This window comes from Bufo bufo, chromosome 6 (genome assembly GCF_905171765.1).
Source record: "Bufo bufo chromosome 6, aBufBuf1.1, whole genome shotgun sequence".
Taxonomy (NCBI): Eukaryota; Metazoa; Chordata; class Amphibia; order Anura; family Bufonidae; genus Bufo; species Bufo bufo.
In genome coordinates this window covers 110,584,404-110,608,115 of record NC_053394.1, presented here as the reverse complement: position 1 = coordinate 110,608,115, position 23,712 = coordinate 110,584,404, and the positions used below count along the sequence as shown (strand labels likewise).

Below are 23,712 nucleotides of genomic sequence, written 5' to 3'. Positions count from 1 at the left end.
TAATCTGCTTTCTAACTTTATCTTACTCACTCAGAAGCAGCTCCAGGATCATTGAGAACATTACAGGGAAGTACTGAGATGTATGGTTGGGAATGAAGCACCTGGGCTGAGATATAAACTTCCTATTTAGCTACACCAGTCTCTTTGTCTGTGCCAGTCGCTTCTGTCTCACGTGGCTCCTGCTCACTCCTCCCCTTTCCATAGACTTGTATTGACATGTGTAACCTGATCCTTCTGTGAGCTGCTCTCATCCTGGATGGAGTCAAAGAATATTTCAAAAAGAGAAGCATTTAGCAAAGGGCGGGAGGTAAACAGCGGATAGCATCAGAAATAGTCAAAGTTTCTTATGGCCGCTTGTACTATTGATTTATGGAAAGTGGTGTGAAAAGTTAGGGCTCATGCAAACGACCGTATGGCTTTTTCAGTGTTTTGCGGTCCGTTTTTTACAGATCCGTTGTTCCGTTTTTTGTTTCTGTTGTGTTTCCATTTCCTTTCCGTTTTTCCGTTCCGTTTTTCCGAATGCCATGTACAGTATATAGTAATTACATAAAAAAAATTGGGCTGGGCATAACATTTTCAATAGATGGTTTAGCAAAAACGGAATGGATACGGAAGACATACGGATTTCCGTATGTGTTCCGTTTTTTTGGCGGACCCATTGACTTGAATGGAGCCAAGCACCGTGATTTGCGGACAAGGATAGGACATGTTCTATCTTTTCACGGTACGGAAATACTGAAATACTGAAACGGAATGCACACGGAGACACTTCAGTATTTTTTGCTGAGCCATTGAAATGAATGGTTCAGTATATGTACAGCATACTGAACTAAAAAAACGGCCAGTATACTGAACACAAAATACTGTCGTGTGCATGAGCCCTTAGTGGCCATTTAATGTTTTTACATTATATTAGTCCCCTCTCTTTGTCTACTTTGATGTGTCATGGCTATTGACTGCAGCATTTGAACAGTCAGGACGGCATCTCTCTGAACCAAGCTGTTGCAGCAGGTATGTTAGGCTACTTTCACACTTACGGCAGAGTGATCCGGCAAGCAGTTCCGTCGCCAGAACTGCCTGCTGGATCCAGCAAAACGTATGCCAACTGATGAAGCAAACAAAAGGCAGCTCTCACCTGTATATCCTTGTCTTGAGCCAGGACATAGTGTCTGGATGCGCTATAAGTGAGACTTGAGAAAAAACTTTGAGGTCCAGCTCCAAATGATCAACTGATGGCATTAGTAAGACTGATAAGGATTCTGATCAGTCTTAAAAATGCCTGATCAGTCAAAAAAATGCAATGAAATGGCAGATCCGTCTTTCCGGTATCATCCTGCAAAACGGAGGACAGATCCGGCATTCCGGTATTTTGAATGCTGGATCCGGCACTAATACATTTTTTTCGCCGGAGATAAAACCGTAGCATGCTACGGTTTTCTCTTTTGCCTGATCAGTCAAAATGACTGATCGGAAGACATCCTTATGCATCCTGAACAGATTACTATCCATTCAGAATGCATGCGGATATGCCTGATCAGTTCTTTTCCGGCATTGAGCCCTTTTGACGGAACTCAGTGCCGGAAAAGAAAAACACTAGTGTGAAAGTACCCTTACATGCATGTTAGATCTGATACCTTCTGCCTAGCTCCAAGGCAGATGTTGTGAAAGGATTAATTGAAATCTGATTAGAACTTTTGCATCATGCACACATGTATGAAAGTACAAGAGTCTCTGAGGTTCTGAACTACAGAAGTTCTAAAGTTGAATTGCTATATAATACACTGCTCAAAAAAATAAAGGGAACACAAAAATAACACATCCTAGATCTGAGTTAATTACATATTCTTCTGAAATACTTTGTTCTTTACATAGTTGAATGTGCTGACAACAAAATCACACAAAAATAAAAAAATGGAAATCAAAATTTTCAACCCATGGAGGTCTGGATTTGGAGTCACACTCAAAATTTAAGTGGAAAAACACACTACAGGCTGATCCAACTTTGATGTAATGTCCTTAAAACAAGTCAAAATGAGGCTCAGTAGTGTGTGTGGCCTCCACGTGCCTGTATGACCTCCCTACAACGCCTGTGCATGCTCCTGATGAGGTGGCGGACGGTCTCCTGAGGGATCTCCTCCCAGACCTGGACTAAAGCATCTGCCAACTCCTGGACAGTCTGTGGTGCAACGTGACGTTGGTGGATAGAGCAAGACATGATGTCCCAGATGTGCTCAATTGGATTCAGGTCTGGGGAACGGGCAGGCCAGTCCATAGCATCAATGCCTTCGTCTTGCAGGAACTGCTGACACACTCCAGCCACATGAGGTCTAGCATTGTCTTGCATTAGGAGGAACCCAGGGCCAACCGCACCAGCATATGGTCTCACAAGGGGTCTGAGGATCTCATCTTGGTACCTAATGGCAGTCAGGCTACCTCTGGCGAGCACATGGAGGGCTGTGCGGCCCTCCAAAGAAATGCCACCCCACACCATTACTGACCCAATGCTAAACCGGTCATGCTGGAGGATGTTGCAGGCAGCAGAACGTTCTCCACGGCGTCTCCAGACTCTGTCACGTCTGTCACATGTGCTCAGTGTGAACCTGCTTTCATCTGTGAAGAGCACAGGGCGCCAGTGGCGAATTTGCCAATATTGGTGTTCTCTGGCAAATGCCAAACGTCCTGCACGGTGTTGGGCTGTAAAGGATGTTGCAGGCAGCAGAACGTTCTCCACGGCGTCTCCAGACTCTGTCACGTCTGTCACATGTGCTCAGTGTGAACCTGCTTTCATCTGTGAAGAGCACAGGGCGCCAGTGGCGAATTTGACAATATTGGTGTTCTCTGGCAAATGCCAAACGTCCTGCATGGTGTTGGGCTGTAAGCACAACCCCCACCTGTGGACGTCGGGCCCTCATATCACCCTCATGGAGTCTGTTTCTGACCGTTTGAGCAGACACATGCACATTTGTGGCCTGCTGGAGGTCATTTTGCAGGGCTCTGGCAGTGCTCCTCCTGTTCCTCCTTGCACAAAGGCGGAGGTAGATGTCCTGCTGCTGGGTTGTTGCCCTCCTACGGCCTCCTCCACGTCTCCTGATGTACTGGCCTGTCTCCTGGTAGCGCCTCCATGCTCTGGACACTACGCTGACAGACACAGCAAACCTTCTTGCCACAGCTCGCATTGATGTGCCATCCTGGATAAGCTGCACTACCTGAGCCACTTGTGTGGGTTGTAGACTCTGTCTCATGCTATCACTAGAGTGAAAGCACCGCCAGCATTCAAAAGTGACCAAAACATCAGCCAGGAAGCATAGGAACTGAGAAGTGGTCCTGTGGTCACCACCTGCAGAACCACTCCTTTATTGGGGGTGTCTTGCTAATTGCCTATAATTTCCACCTGTTGTCTATCCCATTTGCACAACAGCATGTGAAATTGATTGTCACTCAGTGTTGCTTCCTAAGTGGACAGTTTGATTTCACAGAAGTGTGATTGACTTGGAGTTACATTGTGTTGTTTAAGTGTTCCCTTTATTTTTTTGAGCAGTGTATAAAGATAAAGGAAGTCTGTTAGCAGTTTACTGTTGACAGCACTAGGTAAGGGCTGAGGACAGCAGTACAAAGATACAATTTACCATGGAGCTTTTCTCATCAGGAGTAGTGTGAACACGCGTGGAGCTTCATTGTGATGTGCGCTCTGCTTTGAGCATCCTCACAACCTCTCCCCTTTGCTCTGAGTGGTGACTGTAGTGACATGGAGGGTTGTAAAGCAGGTCGAAGCAGACAGCAGAATGCATTTCCTACTGAAGCCTTCTACCCAGGGCATTTCAGGAGGAGAATAAAGTAGAATAGAAGTTCATAATATCAGTACTTTTGATGAGAAAATCTCCACAAAAGCCATGTTCGAAAGTGCTGACATACATGGACCTGTTCCAATTTCCCTTTCTTATACTGTCTGTGTCACTGCCTCTCCTACAAAGACACATACCAATTTTGTCTTGAGAAAAATCCAATATTTGCATTATCCGTACTGTGAGCAGCTAACATGCAAACCTTTTTTTTGGTGAGCTATTTCTTTAGGAAATCAACCATTAAAATAATAAGCTCATTTACACACCAAAACTGAGGCTCCGCCACAATTCACACCATGATGACTTTTCAATTTCGATTTTTTTCATCTCGCTTTTCTCAGTTACATGGAGAAATTATTACTACACTACAAAATAAATCTTTCCTGTATTAGGGCCTTATGGCCCCGCCATTTACACATTCAGTACCCCTTTTTTTTTTTTTATGGAGCATTTAAGCCAGTTACAAAACCAAGACAAACAGAATCCATCCACAATTAACAGATAATTTTCTGTTGTCTCCAGAGTTCGGATGCAAAAACATGCGGACGTGTCAAGACTTCCTGATCCGGAATCTCATCAGTCCCACATCTCCCCCGGTTACGAAACTTTTATCTTCATACTCACTTGCAATCCGACGCTGAGCTCCGACAAACCAGCAGTAAAATGCATTGCGAGGACTCCTGAGCTCACGCACATAAATAAAAGCACTCAAAGAGGAGTCCTCTCAATGTATTTTACTGCCGGTTTGTAGCAGCACAGTGTCAAAATGCAAGTGAGTATGAAGATACATAACCAGACTCAGAACCACTTACACTATACACTGCTTACTCTACTTTGGGGGGTGTTTTGGAGCTGACAGATTCCCTTTAAGGTCATATCTCTATGAGACCTTGCTGTTCGTTCCACTGGCTTCTACCACAAATGCAGCTCTGTTACAATTACTTGACAACAAAATAGGAGTCCATGCGCTGATTTATTAGATTTTTCACTAAACTGAAGGTTATTACAAGCCTCTGTAGAATCCACAATGATCAGGTCTTTTTTTCAGTGCAGTTTTTGATCACTTTTGTAGTCAAAACAGGGGTTGGATCCAAAAAAAAGAGTGGAATACATTTGCAACAAAAAAAGATAAGCAAACCTTTTGTAATTGCCTGGATTACAGCATGGATCACAAATAAAATGTGGTCTGATAGTTATCTAAGTTAGGCCTCATGCACACAGCTGTTGCGTGCATTGGGCCCAAATACACGGGCACTATCCGTGCGGCTGCCGCGACAGATCCAGACACATTCAACTTGAATGGATCAATGATCCATCTGCACTGCAAAAAAATAGAACACACCTTCCGGATTGCGGACCCATTCAAGTAGATGAGTCCGCACCCGTGATGCGGTGAGCACACGGCCTGTGCCCGCCGTGCATGAGGTCTTATTCTAAGGTGTAGCAAAACATTTTACACGGGAATGTAAGGTCAGACATTGAGTGACCCAAAGCACAGTTAAATCATCTGAAGAATGGTGGAAAAAAAGAGTTGTGTTTTGAGACGGCCAAGTCACAGTCCTGAGGAGGGCTCTCATGACATGGCATCCCAGAAATATTTATTGAAGTGAATAACATTTGCATCTATGGGAAACTTTGGTGGAGGTGACTGCTGCTATGGGAGATCTACAGGTTATTAAATTCAAGGGGCACATTTTCTTCCTGCAGTGTTTAATTTATGTACTCAATAAGGCTCAATTCACACCTGAGCGTTTTACAGCGCGTTCCTACGCGCTGTAAAACGCTCAACAAGGAGAAACCAATGCTTCCCTATGGGAATAGTTCTCACCTGGGCGTTTTACAGCGCGTACGATCGCGCTGTAAAACGCCCGACGCTCACACAAGTACAGGAGCGTTTTTTTGGGCGCTTGTCGCGCGTTCCCGTACATAGACTTTCGGGAACGCGCGACACTGTGTGCACACTTGTCTCTGTATGCGCGCTTGTAAACGTCCGTACAATCGCGCATACAGAGCGCTCCTTTCAGAACGCTCAGGTGTGAATTGAGCCTAAGAGATGTGTGTGTTATTTAGTTAGTTAGTGTTTTTCTACACTTGTGACTGAGATGGCAATCAGACCATATTTTAACAGTATTCAGTGCAGAAATCCAGGTCATTCCAAAGGGTTCACTTAGGCTGGGTTCACACTTGAGCGTTTTACAGCGCGTTTGAACGCGCTGTAAAACGCTCAACACATGAAAACCAATGCTTCCCTATGGCCCTGGTTCTCACTTGAGCGTTTTACAGCGCGTTTGAACGCGCTGAAAAACGCCCTACGCTCAAACAAGTTCTTGAGCTTCTTGTGGGCGTTTTGACGCGCGTTTGTGGCCATAGGACACTGCAGTCAATCACACAAACGCGCGTCAAACGCGCGTTTACTATTGTAAAAAACGCGCATAAAAACGCGCGACAAAAACGCACGTTAGACGCGCATATCAAAGACGCTCAGGTCTGAACCCAGCCTTATGTTTTCTTGCAGCTGTAACTTTTTCCTTTGCTTCCTTTTTCCGATGCTTTGTGCCTGTTCCACTCAATCAGAAACACCACTAAACTCTGCTGTGTGATCCTGGTCTTATAAGGCTGGGTTCACACTTGAGCGTTTTACAGCGCGTTCAAACACGCTGTAAAACGCTCAACACATGAAAACCAATGCTTCCCTATGGCCCTGGTTCTCACTTGAGCGTTTTACAGCGCGTTTGAACGCGCTGAAAAACGCCCTACGCTCAAACAAGTTCTTGAGCTTCTTTGGGGCGTTTTGACGCGCGTTTGTGGCCATAGGACACTGCTGTTAATCACACAAACGCGCGTCAAACGCGCGTTTACTATTGCAAAAAACGCGCATAAAAACGCGTGACAAAAACGCGCGTGAATCGCGCATATCAAATACTCTCAGGTCTGAACCCACCCTAAGTGTATAGAAAGGTGTTTTCCAGGACTCATGCACACGACCGTTGGATGCTTTGTGATCTGCAAATTGTGGATCCGCAAAACACGGACATGTTCTATTTTTTTGAAGAAAGACCATGTGGACATATGGACAATAAATGCACATGTAGTCATTTCCCGTTTTTTCTGCGGCCCCATTGAAGTGAATGGTTTCACATATGGACCGCAAGAAAAACGGAACGGACACGGGAAATAAATATATTCATGTGCATGAAGTCATCAGTATAAGGCCTCTTTCACACGACCATTTTTTTTTCCATTTACGGGCTGTTTTTTGTGTTCCGTATACAGAACCATTCATTTCAATGGTTCCGCACAAAAAGGAATGTACTCCGTATGCATTCCCTTTCCGTATTTCCGTTCCGTTGAAAGATAGAACATGTCCTATTATTGCCCGCAAATCACGTTCCGTGGCTCTATTCAAGTCAATGGGCCGCAAAAAAAACGGAACACATATGGAATGTACTCCGTATGTCTTCCGTATCCGTTCCGTTTTTGCGGAACCATCTATTGAAAATGTTATGCCCAGCCCAATTTTTTTCTATGTAATTACTCTATACTGTAAATGCCATGCGGAGAAACGTAACGGAAACAAAAAACTGAACAACTGAAAAAGCCATACGGTCATATGAAAGAGGCCTAAGATCGACGGGGATCTGACAACTGGCACACCCTCCCCCTAAGCCCTCTTTCACACAACCTTATTGCTTTTTCAGTGTTTTGCGGGTCATTTTTTCCGGATTCGTTTTTTTTTCCGTTGTGTTTCCGCTTCGGTCCCATTTTTCCATATGGCATATACAGTAATAACATAGAAAAAAAATTGGGCTGGGCATAACATTTTCAATAGATGGTTCCGCAAAACGGATACGGAAGACATACGGATGGATGCATTTCCGTATGTGTTCTGTTTATTTTGCGGACCCATTGACTTGAATGGAGCCATGGAACTTGATTTGCGGGCAATAATAGGACTTGTTCTATCTTTTAAGGGTCCATTCACATATCCGTATGTGTTTTGCGGATCCGAAAATTGCGGATCCGCAAAACACGGACATCGGCAATGTGCGTTCCACATTTTGAGGACCGTACATCGCCGGCACTCTCATAGAAAATGCCTTTTCTTGTCCGCAATTGTGGACAAGAATAAGACATGTTCTATTTTTTTTTGCGGAACGGAATTGCGGATCAGGAAGTGCGGATCCGCAAATGCGGATGCCGACAGCACATTCCGGCCCCATTGAAAATGAATAGGTCCACACCTGTTCCGCAAAATTGCGAAACTGATGCGGACCCATTTTGCGGACGTGTGAATGGACCCTAACAGAACGGAAATACGGAAACGGAATTCATACGGAGTACATTCAGTTTTTTTTGCGAAACCATTAAAATAAATGGTTCCGTATACGGACCGGAAAAACGGCCCGCAAACGGAAAAAAAACGGTTAAAAGAGGCCTCAATCGGCTGTTTTATGCTGCGTGCAGCAGGCTCCATCCACTATAGTGGCCCCACCAGGCATTCAAGTGGAAGGGAATATACTTTATCCACTGCATAGTTTCCAGCACCTGCCCAAAACAACTGATCATGGGGGTGCTGATTATCAAACCCTCAGCAATCTGATATTGGCAGAAAACTCCTATAAGGTGGCCACAGACAAAGATTGGGAATAATCTAAACCAGCTGTTTGCAGTATTCGTTATGTCTGTGGCACTAAAAGTCGGTATAATTTGTACCACTTTCACTAAATACAGGCGTCCCACGACACGGTTTATACATCTTTCTCCTCACATGTGGGCAGTACAAGATGATATTTCACACAATGACAAAAAAACTATTGAGAGCAGGTAGGAAGGAGACTTCATATCTATGGCCCTAATGGAATCTACTTGGTATAGAGAAATAGAAACTCCAGCTGAACCGTATTGTCATGTCCCATAGAGAAGCAGATGATATACTGTGCAATTTCCTAGGAGAATCAGGTAATGTAATTGTGGAAAACATGGATAAAAAGCTCATCCTTTATCTTCCACCGTTTTCTTTCCTTTTTTACCCTCCATGCCAGGTTATGAAAACTGCACGTTGCTCCTGGGCCGATTTATGCTGAATCTTAGGATTTAAGTGTACCTGTTCAGGTCAATCTTCAAAGAAAATTGGTTCCATCTGTAACCACGGGTTGTTTTAATGAGTTTGGGAGACTGCTATAGTGAAACTGTCTTAAGTTTTAAAAGCTGAGCCGTTTGGGCTGGCTCCATCTCAATATAAAATCTTGGGCACCATCCAACCATACTCAGATTCAATTGTAGCAGGAGAAAAACCACTTTGCATTGACCAATGTCTTTCCCTAGGGGCACAGCGGCAGAATGCATGACTGGCAGCCAAACTAGTTTTAAGTGGAGCCTTTTGAATTGATGACAGTAGACCTGCAGACTGCAGAAGTAAACTGTATACTCCTCTTTATTGTGCGTTATCATATTTCCTCTTCAGATACACCAAACTGCACGACCCTGCAAACTGGCTCACAATCAATACCACCAATGGGCAGGTCTTTACCACAGCCGTTTTGGATCGAGAATCCCCCTTCGTTAAAGACGATATCTATGAGGCCAAATTCCTGGCCACTGACAATGGTGAGTTCTCCAGATCAAATTGCATGAGCTCGATTTATTGCATCGTTTGTATGTCTGCTCCAAATGTTTGTATGTCTGCTACATGTAGTGATACAGCATCATCATGAATGTCGTTAGTCCAGAGCTGATGGGTCTCCGTATTTGCCTCGTTAATAATGATTACTATGTCAGAATATTTACCATCATGGATATTCAGAAGTTTCCAGTTACAAAATCATAAAATGTCTAGTAGCTGCAGAGGTGACTGCCAGTACACTGCTAGAGCAAGTACAGATATGGGGGGTGGTGATAACATCCAGAATATGCAACTTAGGCCTCATGCACACGACCGTTGTGTGCATCCGTGTCCGTTGTTCCATTTTCCGTGATTTTCTGCGGACCCATTGACTTTCAATGGGTCCGTTGAAAACTCGTAAAATGCACCGTTGTTCATCCGCGTCCGTGATCCGTGTTTCCTGTCCATAAAAAAAATAAGACCTGTCCTATTTTTTTGACGGACAACGGTTCACGGACCCATTCAAGTCAATGGGTCCGTGAAAAAACACGGCTGCACACAAGATTGTCATCCACGTCCGTGATCCGTGTCTGTAGGCTACTTTCACACAGACGGATCCGCAGATCAGTCTGCATAAAAGCTTTTTTAGATCTGAGTTTTCACTTCGTGAAAACTCAGATCCGACAGTATATTCTAACACAGAGGCGTTCCCATAGTGATGGGGACGCTTCAAGTTAGAATATACTAAGAACTGTGTACATGACTGCCCCCTGCTGCCTGGCAGCACCCGATCTCTTACAGGGTGCTGTCATCCGCACAATTAACCCCTCAGCTGCCGCACCTGAGTGGTTAATTGTGCGTATCATAGCCCCCTGTAAGGGATCAGGTGCTGCCAGGCAGGAGGGGGCAGACCCCCCTCCCTCCCCAGTTTTAAATTCATTGGTGGCCAGTGCGGCTCCCCCTCCCTCCCCTGTATTACATTCATTGGTGGCCAGTGCGGCCCCCCCTCGCTCCCTCCCCTGTATTACATTCATTGGTGGCCAGTGCGGCCTCCCCTCTCCCCCCCCTAATTAAAATCCCCCCCCATCATTGGTGGCAGCGGAGAGTTCCGATCGGAGTCCCAGTTTAATCGCTGGGGCTCCGATCGGTAACCATGGCAACCAGGACGCTACTGCAGTCCTGGCTGCCATGGTTACTTAGCTATTTTAGAAGCATTATACTTACCTGCGCTGTCTGTGACCGGTCGGGCGCTCCTCCTACTGGTAAGTGACAGGTCTGTGCTATAAGCAATGCGCAGCACAGACCTTTCACTTACCAGTAGGAGGAGCGCCCGGCCGGTCACAGACATCGCAGGTAAGTATAATGGTTCTAAAATTGCTAAGTAACCATGGCAGCCAGGACTGCAGTAGCGTCCTGGTTGCCATGGTTACCGATCGGAGCCCCAGCGATTAAACTGGGACTCCGATCGGAACTCTCCGCTGCCACCAATGATGGGGGGGTGATTTTAATTAGGGGGGGGGAGAGGGGAGGCCGCACTGACCATCAATGAATGTAATACAGGGGAGGGAGGGGGGCCGCACTGGCCACCAATGAATATAATACAGGGGAGGGAGGGAGGGGGAGCCGCACTGGCCACCAATGAATCTAATACAGGGGAGGGAGGGGGGTCTGCCCCCTCCTGCCTGGCAGCACCTGATCTCTTACAGGGGGCTATGATACGCACAATTAACCCCTCAGGTGCGGCACCTGAGGGGTTAATTGTGCTGATCACAGCCCCCTGTAAGAGATCGGGTGCTGCCAGGCAGCAGGGGGCAGTCATGTACACAGTGCTTAGTATATTCTAACTTGAAGCATCCCCATCACTATGGGAACGCCTCTGTGTTAGAATATACTGTCGGATATGAGTTTTCACGATATAACTCAAATCCGATGGTATATTCTAACATAGAGGCGTTCCCATGGTGATGGGGACGCTTCAAGTTAAAATATACCATCAGATTGGAGAAAACTCTGATCCGATGGTATAATAGGGACTCCTGACTTTACATTGAAAGTCAATGGGGGACGGATCCGTTTGCAATTGCACCATATTGTGTCAACGTCAAACGGATCCCTCCCCATTGACTTGCATTGTAAGTCAGAACGGATCCGTTTGGCTCCGCACGGCCAGGTGGACACCAAAACAACTTTTTTTTTTTACTTTCCTTCATGTCCGTGGATCCTCCAAAAATCAAGGAAGACCCACGGAAGAAAAAATGAACACGGATCACGGAACTACGGAACCCGTTTTTGCGGACCGCAAAAAAAAACGGGCATGAGGCCTTAAAATGATCCCACTGAAATCTGCCTTCCAAAAAATATATATGGCGTTCCTTTCCTTCTGCGCCCTGCCATGTGCCCGTACAGCAGTTTACGACCACATATGGGGTGTTTCTGTAAACTACAGAATCAGGGCAATACATATTGAGTTTTGTTTGGCTGTTAACCCTTGCTTTGTTACTGGGAAAAAATGGATTAAAATGGAAAATCTGCCAAAATCTACTTTTTCCTTTAATTCTTGTGGAACACCTAAAGGGTTAAGAAAGTTTAGTAAAATCCGTTTTGAATACCTTGAGGGGTGTAGTTTCTAATATGGGATTATTTATGGGTGGTTTCAATTATATAAGCCTCACAAAGTGACTTCAGACCTGAACTGGTCCTTAAAGGGCTTCTGTCACCCCACTAAACTCATTATTTTTTTTGTGTACTTATAATCCCTATCCTGCCATATTGCCATACATTATGTTATTGATAATTTTCAGTCAGTAGATTTAGCAAAAAACGTACTTTTATGAAATGCTAATTACCTGTCTACCAGCAAGTAGGGCGTCTACTTGCTGGTAGCAGCCGCAGAAAACCGCCCCCTCCTTCTGTTAATTGACAGGGCCAGCCGCAATATCCTCCTCCGGCCAGCCCTGTCAGCATTTCAAAAATCGCGTGCCTGTGTTGATTCGGCGCAGGCGCTCTGAGATAAGGAGGCTCGCCTCCTCAGCACTCCCTCAGTGCGCCTGCGCCGATGATGTCTTCTCTTTCGGTGACGTCATCGGCGCAGGCGCACTGAGGGAGTGCTGAGGAGGCGTAGAAAGGTAATTAGCATATCATAAAAGTACGTTTTTTGCTAAATCTACGGAACAAAAATTATTAATAACATAATGTATGGCAATATGGCAGGAAAGGGATTATAAGTACACAAAAAAAAAATAATTGTTTAGTGGGGTGACAGAAGCCCTTTAAAAAGTGGGTTTTGGAAATTTTCTGAAAAATGTCAAGATTTGCTTCTAAACTTCTAAGGCCCCTTTCACACGGGCGAGATTTCCGCGCGGGTGCAATGCGTGAGGTGAACGCATTGCACCTGCACTGAATCCGGACCCATTCATTTCTATGAGGCTGTGCACATGAGCGGTGATTTTCACGCATCACTTGTGCGTCTCGTGAAAATCGCAGCATGCTCTATTTTGTGCGTTTTTCACGCAACGCAGGCCCCATAGAAGTGAATGGGACTGCGTGAAAATTGCAAGCATCCGCAAGCAAGTGCGGATGCGGTGCGATTTTCACGCACGGTTGCTAGGAGACGATCGGGATGGGGACCCGATCATTATTATTTTCCCTTATAACATGGTTATAAGGGAAAATAATAGCATTCTTAATACAGAATGCATAGTACAATAGGGCTGGAGGGGTTAAAAAAAAATTAAAAAAAATTTAACTCACCTTAATCCACTTCTTCACGCAGCCTGGCTTCTCTTCTGTCTTCATCTTTGCTGTGCACAGGAAAAGGACCTGTGGTGACGTCACTGCACTCACCACATGGTCCGTCACATGATCCATCACCATAGTGATGGATCATGTGATGGACCATGTGATGAGTGCAGTGACGTCATCAAAGGTCCTATTCCTCAAAGAAGAAGACAGAAGAGAAGCCGGGCTGCGCGAACAAGTGGATTAGTTAAATTATTAGTTAAATTATTATTTTTAACCCCTCCAGCCCTATTGTACTATGCATTCTGTATTAAGAATGATATTATTCTCCCTTATAACCATGTTATAAGGGAAAATAATACAATCTACACAACACCTAACCCAAACCCGAACTTCTGTGAAGAAGTTCGGGTTTGGGTACCAAACATGGCGATTTTTCTCACGCGCTTGCAAAACGCATTACAATGTTTTGCACTCGCGCAGAAAAATCGCACATTTTCCCACAACGCACTCTCATCTTATCCGGGCCAAAAACATGACGCCCGTGTGAAAGAGGCCTAAGCCTTCTGACGTCCCAAAAAAAGAAAATGTCATTTACAAAATGATCCAAACATGAAGTAGACATATTGGAAATGTAAAGTAATAACTATTTTAGGAGGTATCACTATCTGTTTTAAAAGCAGAGAAATTGAAATTTTGAAAATTGCGAATTTTTATAAATTTTTGGTAAATTTGGTATTTTTTTTATAAATAAAAATGAAATATTTTGACTCATATTTACCACTGTCATGAAGTACAATATGTGACGAGAAAACAATCTCACAATGCCTTTCATAAGTAAAAGCGTTTTAAAGTTATCACCACATAAAGTGACACGTCAGATTTGCAAAAATCGGCCTGGGATTTAAGGTAAAAAGTGGCTCGGCACTGAAGGGGTTAATAGATATTTACAGAAGGCAGACCTGGGGCTTTCATTAGACCTCTGGTTACCATGCAAAGGCATTTACACCCCACGATCACATTTGCGGGGGTAACACAGGGAGCCCCTAGCCCTTTAGCCACTAGGAAGCCACAGTTTTTATTGACTGTGGAATATAAGGGGTTAAACAGCCATGACCATATATTTCTCTGATCCTGGCTGTTAGAGCAGATGCCAGGCTGTCACTAGACATGCATGCTTGGCTAAACCTGCACGGTCATAAAAAGGTGTATGTGCAGGTGTAAAGCCCATTGGTGACCGCTGTAAAACACATATGCATTGGATGAAAAATAAGTTATTTGAGTTTAAAATGTACAGCAAAGCAGTTCCAATTACCTGGTCTATGTTGTTTAGCTTTTATGTTTACTGCTCACAGGAGTCCCCCCTGCTAGCGGTACTGGCACATTGCAGATACAGCTCATTGATATTAATGACAACGCCCCTGAGCTGCTCCCTAAAGAGGCCCAGATCTGCGAAAGGCTCAACTCCAATGGTATAAACATCACTGCTACAGATGTGGATCGCAAGCCCAGTGGGGACCCCTTTGTGTTTGAGCTTCCCACTTTTCCATCCACCATTAGGAGGAACTGGACTATTGCCAGGATAAACGGTGAGTTATACAAGTTAGCACAGAGATTACTTTTCATTTGCTCACGTTACACACATTTAATAAGGTTATACAGCCTTGTACACATAGGGCTCATGCACATGACCGTTGTTGTTTTACGATCCGCAAAATACGGATACCAGCCATAATAGAACAGTCCTATCCTTATCTGTAATGCGGACAATCATAGGACATTTTTTATTTTTTTTGTGGAATGGACATGTGTACATACGGACACGGAATGCATACTGAGTCATTTCCGTTTTTTTTGCAGCCCCATTGGAGTGAATGGTTCTGTATACGGGCCACAAAAAAAACAAAAAAAAACAGGACAGACAGGGGAAAAAAAAGAAATTTGTGTGCATGAGCCCATAGTATATTTGCTACTTACTTAGCATCTGTTAGGCTACATTCACACAAACCTATTTTTTTTCTGTGTCCGTTTGCGCATTGGATGAGGATCCATTCATTTCAATGGGTCCGCAAAAAATGCAGACAGCACATCGTGTGCTATCTGCATGTCCGGTCCGTAGCCCCGCAAAAAATATAGAGCATGTCCTATTCTTGTCCTTATAGGCATTGTTACACTGGATCCGCAAAAAAAAAAAGGATGCAATACGGATGCCAAAAGGACGTCATCCGCACTTTTTGCGAATCAGTGTTTACGGATCGCAAAACACATACGGTTGTGTGAATGTAGCCTTACTGAAATGTTTCTGCAATAGTCACAACCAATATGCCTACAGATGCAAAAATGGCAACAGGATAAGAAATGTTTATCCTATTTCTGGTGTATGACCATTAGGCCTCATGCACACGGCCGTTGATCGTCCGTTCCGTGCATTGGGGACCACAATTTGTGGTCCCCAATGCACGGGCAACATCCGTGCAGATTCTGCAGACGTATCCAGACCCATTCAGCTTGAATGGCTCCCTGGTCCGTCCGCACCACAAAAAAAGTAGTTCATGCACTACTTTTTTGCGGTGCGGCGGCATGGACAGAAACCCCACAGAAGTACTCCATAGTGCTTCCGTGGGGTTCCATTCCACCGTTCCACACCGCACCTTCCGGATTGTGGACCCATTCAAGTGAATTGCGGGCCGCAATACGGGCACGGACGTGTGCATTATTCCTTATTTTGTTTGAGATGGAATTGTTTTTTGGCGAACTATTTTGGTATTTTTGGATTCTCTTCTAAATTATACAGTAGTAAAGACAGTAACTGGGACATAGATGGCATATCGTTAGGATATGCCATCAACGTCGGGTAGCTGCATCACCTCTGGGACTTGCTCCAATCTCCAGAATGGGACCCCTAAAGTGAACAGAGAGCAGCCTTGCATACATAGCTTGCAAGGGGAGTTACAAAAATAGCTGAGCAAGTGCTCCCCACTGCTCAGTGTGCTGTCCTTCACTTTGGGGGCCCCATGCTGTAGATAACAGTGAGTCCCAGAGGTGGGACCGCACCTATCTGACATTGATGGCATATCCTATCAATATGTCATCAATGTCCCAGATGGGAAGACCCCTTTAAATGTAGAGAGCTAGCAGCATGCTACCTTTAGGCTAGGGCTACACGGCGATCTTAGATGTAACAGGTGTAGCGCGACCTAGGATCGCAGTGTAGCAGGGCAACCATAGAAATAAATGGCTTCGCAGCATGACTCACATATTTGCCGTCACCCCAGAATTGCAAAAAATCCAGCTGGATTGGATTTCTTTTAGATTTGGGGTCATGGTTGTGGCGAACATGTGAGTTGCACTGCCACATCATTCATTTCTATGGCTGCCCTGCTATACTGTAATCCTAGGTTATGCAACACCTGTCATGCTCAAAATTGTCCTAAAGCCCTAGAAGAAAATCTCTTGCAAAAAGAATTTCACTTCTAATGTCTTCTGTGTCGCCTTGCTACCACCTTGTGGTCATTTCAGGTAACTACGCACGTCTCAGTCTGCAGATTGGTTATTTGGAATCAGGAGTGTATGAGGTCCCTGTCATTGTGACAGACTCTGGGAACCCTCCCTTATATAACACGTCCATTATCAGGGTGAAGGTCTGTCCCTGCGACGAGAATGGAGACTGTACGACCATCGGAGCCGTGGCGGCAGCCAGACTGGGCACAGGAGCAATTATTGCCATACTCATCTGTATTATTATCTTACTATGTAAGTGGAGATAACTTCTTCTAAAGTATAACCCATTAAATGCTCTAGTCACTATAACAGGAGATAATCTTTAATTTTCTCTGAGAAAGTAAAATCTAAGGCCTCGTTCACATCACAGTTTCTCCTTTCCGCTCTCCGGGTCCGTTGATGGAAAGAAAGATCATGGACTATAACGGGGTTCGTTCGGTGTCCGCTCAGAACATGATTTGCAGGACTTTCGTCTCTGCTCAAAAATCATGTTCTGAGTGGACACCGAACTGACCCCATTATAGTCTATGGGGTCTTTAGCCTCCGTTACGCTCAGTTAGGTGTCAGTTATCTGCAGAATCCATCCTTTCCGTTTTCCTGCTCCTCAACGGAGCCGCAAAACGGAAAGGAGAAACGGTGATGTGAACGAGGCCTTAGTGACCAGAATATCAGAAAGTAAGATCATATAGGATGGTCACAATATCAGAAAGTAAGATCATAGGATTATTTAAGAATAGTCTTGTAAAGTAAGATCTTGAGAACCAGGTTTGAAGTTAAGTATATCCTCAGATGAAAAAAACTAAGGGTTATTTGGGTTAGGGAAGAGTTTTGGATATGTTTTTGTTACATAATTATGCTAAAACCATTCTCGATTTGCTTTGCGCACCTGCGCCAAATTTATGAAGATGGTGCTCAGTTTTATTACATTTGGTGCAAGTCTGATGTGGTCTCGCCACTGTCAGTAAAAGTGCACCTGGGGGTTGTCTAGCAATGCAAGTCGCATGTCACAAATGAGACATAAAAGTGCTCTAATATGTAATCCAAACCAACTTTTCACTCCACTTTTAAAAATGGCGACGCTTATTAAAAGTTGCAAAATTTCTTTTTTTTAATTCTTTTTTATTGAGAAAAAAAAGCATACAAAACTATACAGTTTAGTCTTTATTATTACATTTCTCATTTTAACCTCAATCCCCCCCCCCCCCCCCCCCCCATTTCTTGTGATGCATCTCCCATCCCGTCCGTCACCGAAGACAGAGAAAGGATAACGGTGGGGTGGAGGCAGAAAAACTCAGTTTCATATCCCCAATACTGTATCTTATTCCAATTCTCCTCAATATTTCTTTGTTTATATAGGATTCTCTCATATTTCTTAATCTCATTGACCAGATTTAACCACGTATACACACTAGGAGTATTTGGTGAGAACCAGCCTCGCGTGATTAAAAGTCTTGCCAAAAAGAGTATTTTAATCAATAGGAATCTTCTATACTTATCACAAATAATTTGGGACAGATCTCCCAAGATCCAACATTCCACTGTATGTTGAATCACTATTTTCAGTTTTTGGGTAATAATTTTAGCTATTGCCTCCCAATATTCTATTAATTGTGTACAAAAACAAAAAATGTGTAAAAAATCAGCCCCCAGTGAATCACACCGTGGGCAATTAGCCGTACTTCTCAATCCACATTTGTTATGTGACACTAACCTTAAATTAGTCATTATTCTCCCCCAATCATCTGGTTCGATCCGTAAAACAGATTCCCAAGCAGGGGCGTAGATAGAAATCATTGGGCCCCATAGCAAGAATCTGAATTGGGCACCCCTAAATCCACCCACTACCCACCCAGGCCCATCCCACCACCTGCCCTGGATCCTTCCCTGCCACACCCCCGATGTATTCCTACTGACCCAGAGAATGAAGGGCACAGGTCAGTTTTGCCACAAAGGGAACACCTGTAGGAACAAAACCCGTAAACCGGTGGAGGAATAGTTATTTTTTTCAATTCCACCCCATTTGGAATTTTTTTGCCTGCTTCCCACTACATTGTATGCCATATTAATGTACAATTTATACCTCAAAAAATATGCCCTCATTAGGATATGTGAACGGAAAAATGTGAACGGCTCAAGGAAAATGAGGAAGAAAAATTAAAATGCAAAAATGAAAAAACCTCCGGTATCTTAATGGTTAAAAGGTTTATCCAACCCCTATTATGCCCCCCAAAATGCAACAGTTCTTCACCCCTATGGCCCCAGAATACGCCACATGCCCCCTCCCCTCACAGCAATGAGTTCCCCTCACTCACGGCATCTGAGGGTGTTAAAAATCTGAATTGTGGAATTCCTCTTTAGGCGTGCTTTACCTCAGTGGAGATAGGGAAAAGCACCATGTTGTATAAACAAGCCACAGCCTGTACTAGGCTTCCAGGCTCATTGTTAGTATATCACAGTTTAGGCCACTAGGTGGCAGCACTGAACTGTGATATAGTGATTTCTATACAAACTAATGGAGCAATTTACATCTGATGATTGTAAGTTGTGGTCCACTTGGGGAAAGTAAAAAAAATGTTTTAAAAAAATGTAAAAATTTAAATCACTTTTTTATGAAGTGAGTCCTGTGTATTTAAGTTTTATTTAGACTCTATTTTTAAAATGTTTCTGTGGGGATTTGAACTCACAACCATCTACATTAAAAGTAAGAATCTTAACCACTGGGCTATAGAGCTTAGAAAACACAAGAGAAACTTCTATGAGGTTTTTCAGTAATGACTTGGCACTGAGCTCTATAGCCCAGTGGTTAAGATTCTTGTCTTTAATGTAGATGGTTGTGAGTTGTGATTTCAAAAATAGAGTCTAAATTAGACTTGTACAGGGAGTGCAGAATTATTAGGCAAGTTGTATTTTTGAGGATTAATTTTATTATTGAACAACAACCATGTTCTCAATGAACCCAAAAAACTCATTAATATCAAAGCTGAATATTTTTGGAAGTAGCTTTTAGTTTGTTTTTAGTTTTAGCTATTTTAGGGGGATATCTGTGTGTGCAGGTGACTATTACTGTGCATAATTATTAGGCAACTTAACAAAAAACAAATATATACCCATTTCAATTATTTATTTTTACCAGTGAAACCAATATAACATCTCAACATTCACAAATATACATTTCTGACATTCAAAAACAAAACAAAAACAAATCAGTGACCAATATAGCCACCTTTCTTTGCAAGGACACTCAAAAGCCTGCCATCCATGGATTCTGTCAGTGTTTTGATCTGTTCACCATCAGCATTGCGTGCAGCAGCAACCACAGACTCCCAGACACTGTTCAGAGAGGTGTACTGTTTTCCCTCCTTGTAAATCTCACATTTGATGATGGACCACAGGTTCTCAATGGGGTTCAGATCAGGTGAACAAGGAGGCCATGTCATTAGATTTTCTTCTTTTATACCCTTTCTTGCCAGCCACGCTGTGGAGTACTTGGACGCGTGTGATGGAGCATTGTCCTGCATAAAAAATCATGTTTTTCTTGAAGGATGCAGACTTCTTCCTGTACCACTGCTTGAAGAAGGTGTCTTCCAGAAACTGGCAGTAGGACTGTGAGTTGAGCTTGACTCCATCCTCAACCCGAAAAGGCCCCACAAGCTCATCTTTGATGATACCAGCCCAAACCAGTACTCCACCTCCACCTTGCTGGCGTCTGAGTCGGACTGGAGCTCTCTGCCCTTTACCAATCCAGCCACGGGCCCATCTATCTGGCCCATCAAGACTCACTCTCATTTCATCAGTCCATAAAACCTTAGAAAAATCAGTCTTGAGATATTTCTTGGCCCAGTCTTGACGTTTCAGCTTGTGTGTCTTGTTCAGTGGTGGTCGTCTTTCAGCCTTTCTTACCTTGGCCATGTCTCTGAGTATTGCACACCTTGTGCTTTTGGGCACTCCAGTGATGTTGCAGCTCTGAAATATGGCCAAACTGGTGGCAAGTGGCATCTTGGCAGCTGCACGCTTGACTTTTCTCAGTTCATGGGCAGTTATTTTGCGCCTTGGTTTTTCCACACGCTTCTTGCGACCCTGTTGACTATTTTGAATGAAACGCTTGATTGTTCGATGATCACGCTTCAGAAGCTTTGCAATTTTAAGAGTGCTGCATCCCTCTGCAAGATATCTCACTATTTTTGACTTTTCTGAGCCTGTCAAGTCCTTCTTTTGACCCATTTTGCCAAAGGAAAGGAAGTTGCCTAATAATTATGCACACCTAATATAGGGTGTTGATGTCATTAGACCACACCCCTTCTCATTACAGAGATGCACATCACCAAATATGCTTAATTGGTAGTAGGCTTTCGAGCCTATACAGCTTGGAGTAAGACAACATGCATAAAGAGGATGATGTGGTCAAAATACTCATTTGCCTAATAATTCTGCACGCAGTGTATACACAGCGTGAGGCCAAGCATAGTGACCATGCTTGGGAATACCCCTTTCAGGTTCATAACACTGACTCCATATATGGAGTCAGAGCAGGGACTCCTAAGCTGGGAAATTCCCCACTCTGGGGCCTTGACTGAGCATTGGGAAAGCAAGCAGGGCCCAGAACAGAAGAAAAGTGGGCGGGGCGGGCCCCCTTTGCCACAGGCCCCATAGCAGCTGCGTGGTCTGCCTATATTGGCAGTACGCCACAGTTCCCAAGCCTTTTGTCCGGGAAAACGTATACAATTAAATAGTGTTCAAAGAAGCAATTTATAAAGTTGAGAAATTTTAAACTTCTGTCCCAACTTCCCCATTAAATCATTCAAAGGTGTAACCATATCTATTTGTAACAGAAATCCCCCCTTTACACTAGAAAGTGCCGAACGTAACTGTAAGTACCTAAACCAAGATAAATTATTTATATGCTCCCTTTGTGTCAGCTCCAAAAAAGGAAGCATATCTCCATTAATCACCACTTATACAACATACAGAATATTGTTTTTCTGCCAATATTTATCTTTAGCTAAATCATCCAAATCCTGTAACATAGTAGCATAGTCTATAAGGCCGAAAAAAGTCATCTGTCCATCCAGTTCGGCTTGTTATCCTGCAAGTTGATCCAGAGGAAGGCAAAATTCAGATTCTTGCTATGGGGCCCAGTGATTTCTATGTACGCCCCTGAGGTACTCCACTAGTGACAGTGACCCAATCCGAGTGTGTACCATTAATAACCACCCTCTGTTTTCTATTACTGAGCCAGTTACTTACCCACATACAGACATTTTCTCCCAGTCCAAGCATTCTCATTTTATATACTAACCTTTTATGTGGTACAGTGTCAAGTGCTTTAGAGAAGTCCAGATATACGACATCCATTGATTCGCCACTGTCATGTCTAGAACCTACCTCCTCATAGAAACTGATTAAATTTGTTTGACAGACCAATCCCTCATGAAGCCATGCTGATTTGCTTATTTTCATTGAGGTACTCCAAGATAGCATCTCTTATAAAACCTTCAAACAGTTTACCCACGACAGATGTTAAACTTACCGGCCTATAGTTTCCAGGCTCTGAGCTGAGGTCTGATTGGGGGTATGATCTGAGGTCTTATTGGGGTCTTATTAACATTGGGGGTCTGATTGGTGGACTGACCTGAGGGGTCATGAAAAATATTGTTTTCATATTGTCCCCCTCTAAAACCTATATTAAGGGACACTATAGTCACCAGAACCACAACAGGTAAACGTAGTAGTTATGGTGGCTATAGCATGTCTCTGTTTTTGGACATTTTTTGAATATTGGCACATTTGCTATGCGCCAATCCTGTGGAACACTCCCTGTCAGTATAGAGTCCTTAAATATCAGAGATAAGGGTCTGGCTATGACATTAATTAATTCTCTTAGGATAAGGGGGGGTATGCCATCTGGTCCTGGCGATTTGTCTATTTTAATCTTTTTAAGATGCTGCTGTACTTCTTCCTGGGCACTTTTAATGGGGAATTTACTTTTACATTCTCAATTTCATCTGACAGTTTATTTTCCTCAGTAAATACAGAGGAGAAAAAAATATTTTATAGCTTTGCTTTCTCCTCATCGCTCTCTGCAACTCCCCCCTCATTACTCTGTAGAGGGCCAACACCTTCAGATTTATGCTTTTTACCATTTATATAATTGTAGAACATTTTAGGGTTAGTTTTTTAATATAATAATTATGTCAAAGAGGTGTACATTGAAAAGATCCTTTTATTCCCATCCAACCTCTAATAGTGCTCCACGTCTTACTACATAATTTTCTAGATTCCCTATAATCCTGTTGAACTCTAGATAATGGCCCAGACTCTAGTAATGTAAACATATTATCATATATAGATCTACTCACCAAATTCCTACATAGTGGACTTTCCTCCCAGTGGTTATAAAACCACAACTGTGAAGCTATAAAATAACCCTTAAAATGGGGAAGTTTCAGCCCTCCCTGTTCAATTGGTTTATAGAGGTATTCCAGTTTAAGCCTCACCCGCTTTCTTCCCCACAGTAGATCATTAAGAATTCTCTCAATTAGCTTAAAGAACTTATCCTCAATCCACACTGAGGAGTTCCTAAGAATATAGAGGAGTTGGGGTAATATCACTATCTTAACGAGGGATTTTCTGTCAGCTCTAGAAGCCATATCGATTTAGATGTAAATAATCTTCAACTTTAGGGGATATAATCATGCCCAAATATTCAAATGAATCAGAAATCTTAAGTAAACTCAAGGGCCCCTCAATAGAATAGTCAAGTCTGTCCACAGGCATAAATGTGGTCTTTAACCAATTAATATCAAAACCCGAAACTGCACCAAAGGCATTAACTATATAAATAAGTTCGGGAAGTGAGGTACTAATGTGGTTTATAAAAAACATGTCATCTGCGTATAAAGAAATATGGTCCTCTCCTAATATCCAAAACCCCTCAATCCCGGGGTCCTGCCTAACTCTAGCAGCAAGGGGCTCCATGTAAATATCGAATAACAATGGGAAGAGTGGACATCCCTGACGGGTGCCTCTACT

General features: G+C 43.5%; 1 protein-coding gene across 1 annotated transcript in view; it reads left to right on the top strand.

Moving 5' to 3' along the window:
• CDH4 (cadherin 4) overlaps window positions 1-23,712 on the top strand; it is a 918,264-nt gene that overhangs the window by 873,009 nt on the left and 21,543 nt on the right. Inside the window, 3 exon segments of the mRNA XM_040435851.1 lie at window positions 9,307-9,449; window positions 14,538-14,771; window positions 16,702-16,935. Of these exon segments, the coding sequence (XP_040291785.1) occupies window positions 9,307-9,449; window positions 14,538-14,771; window positions 16,702-16,935 (611 nt within the window).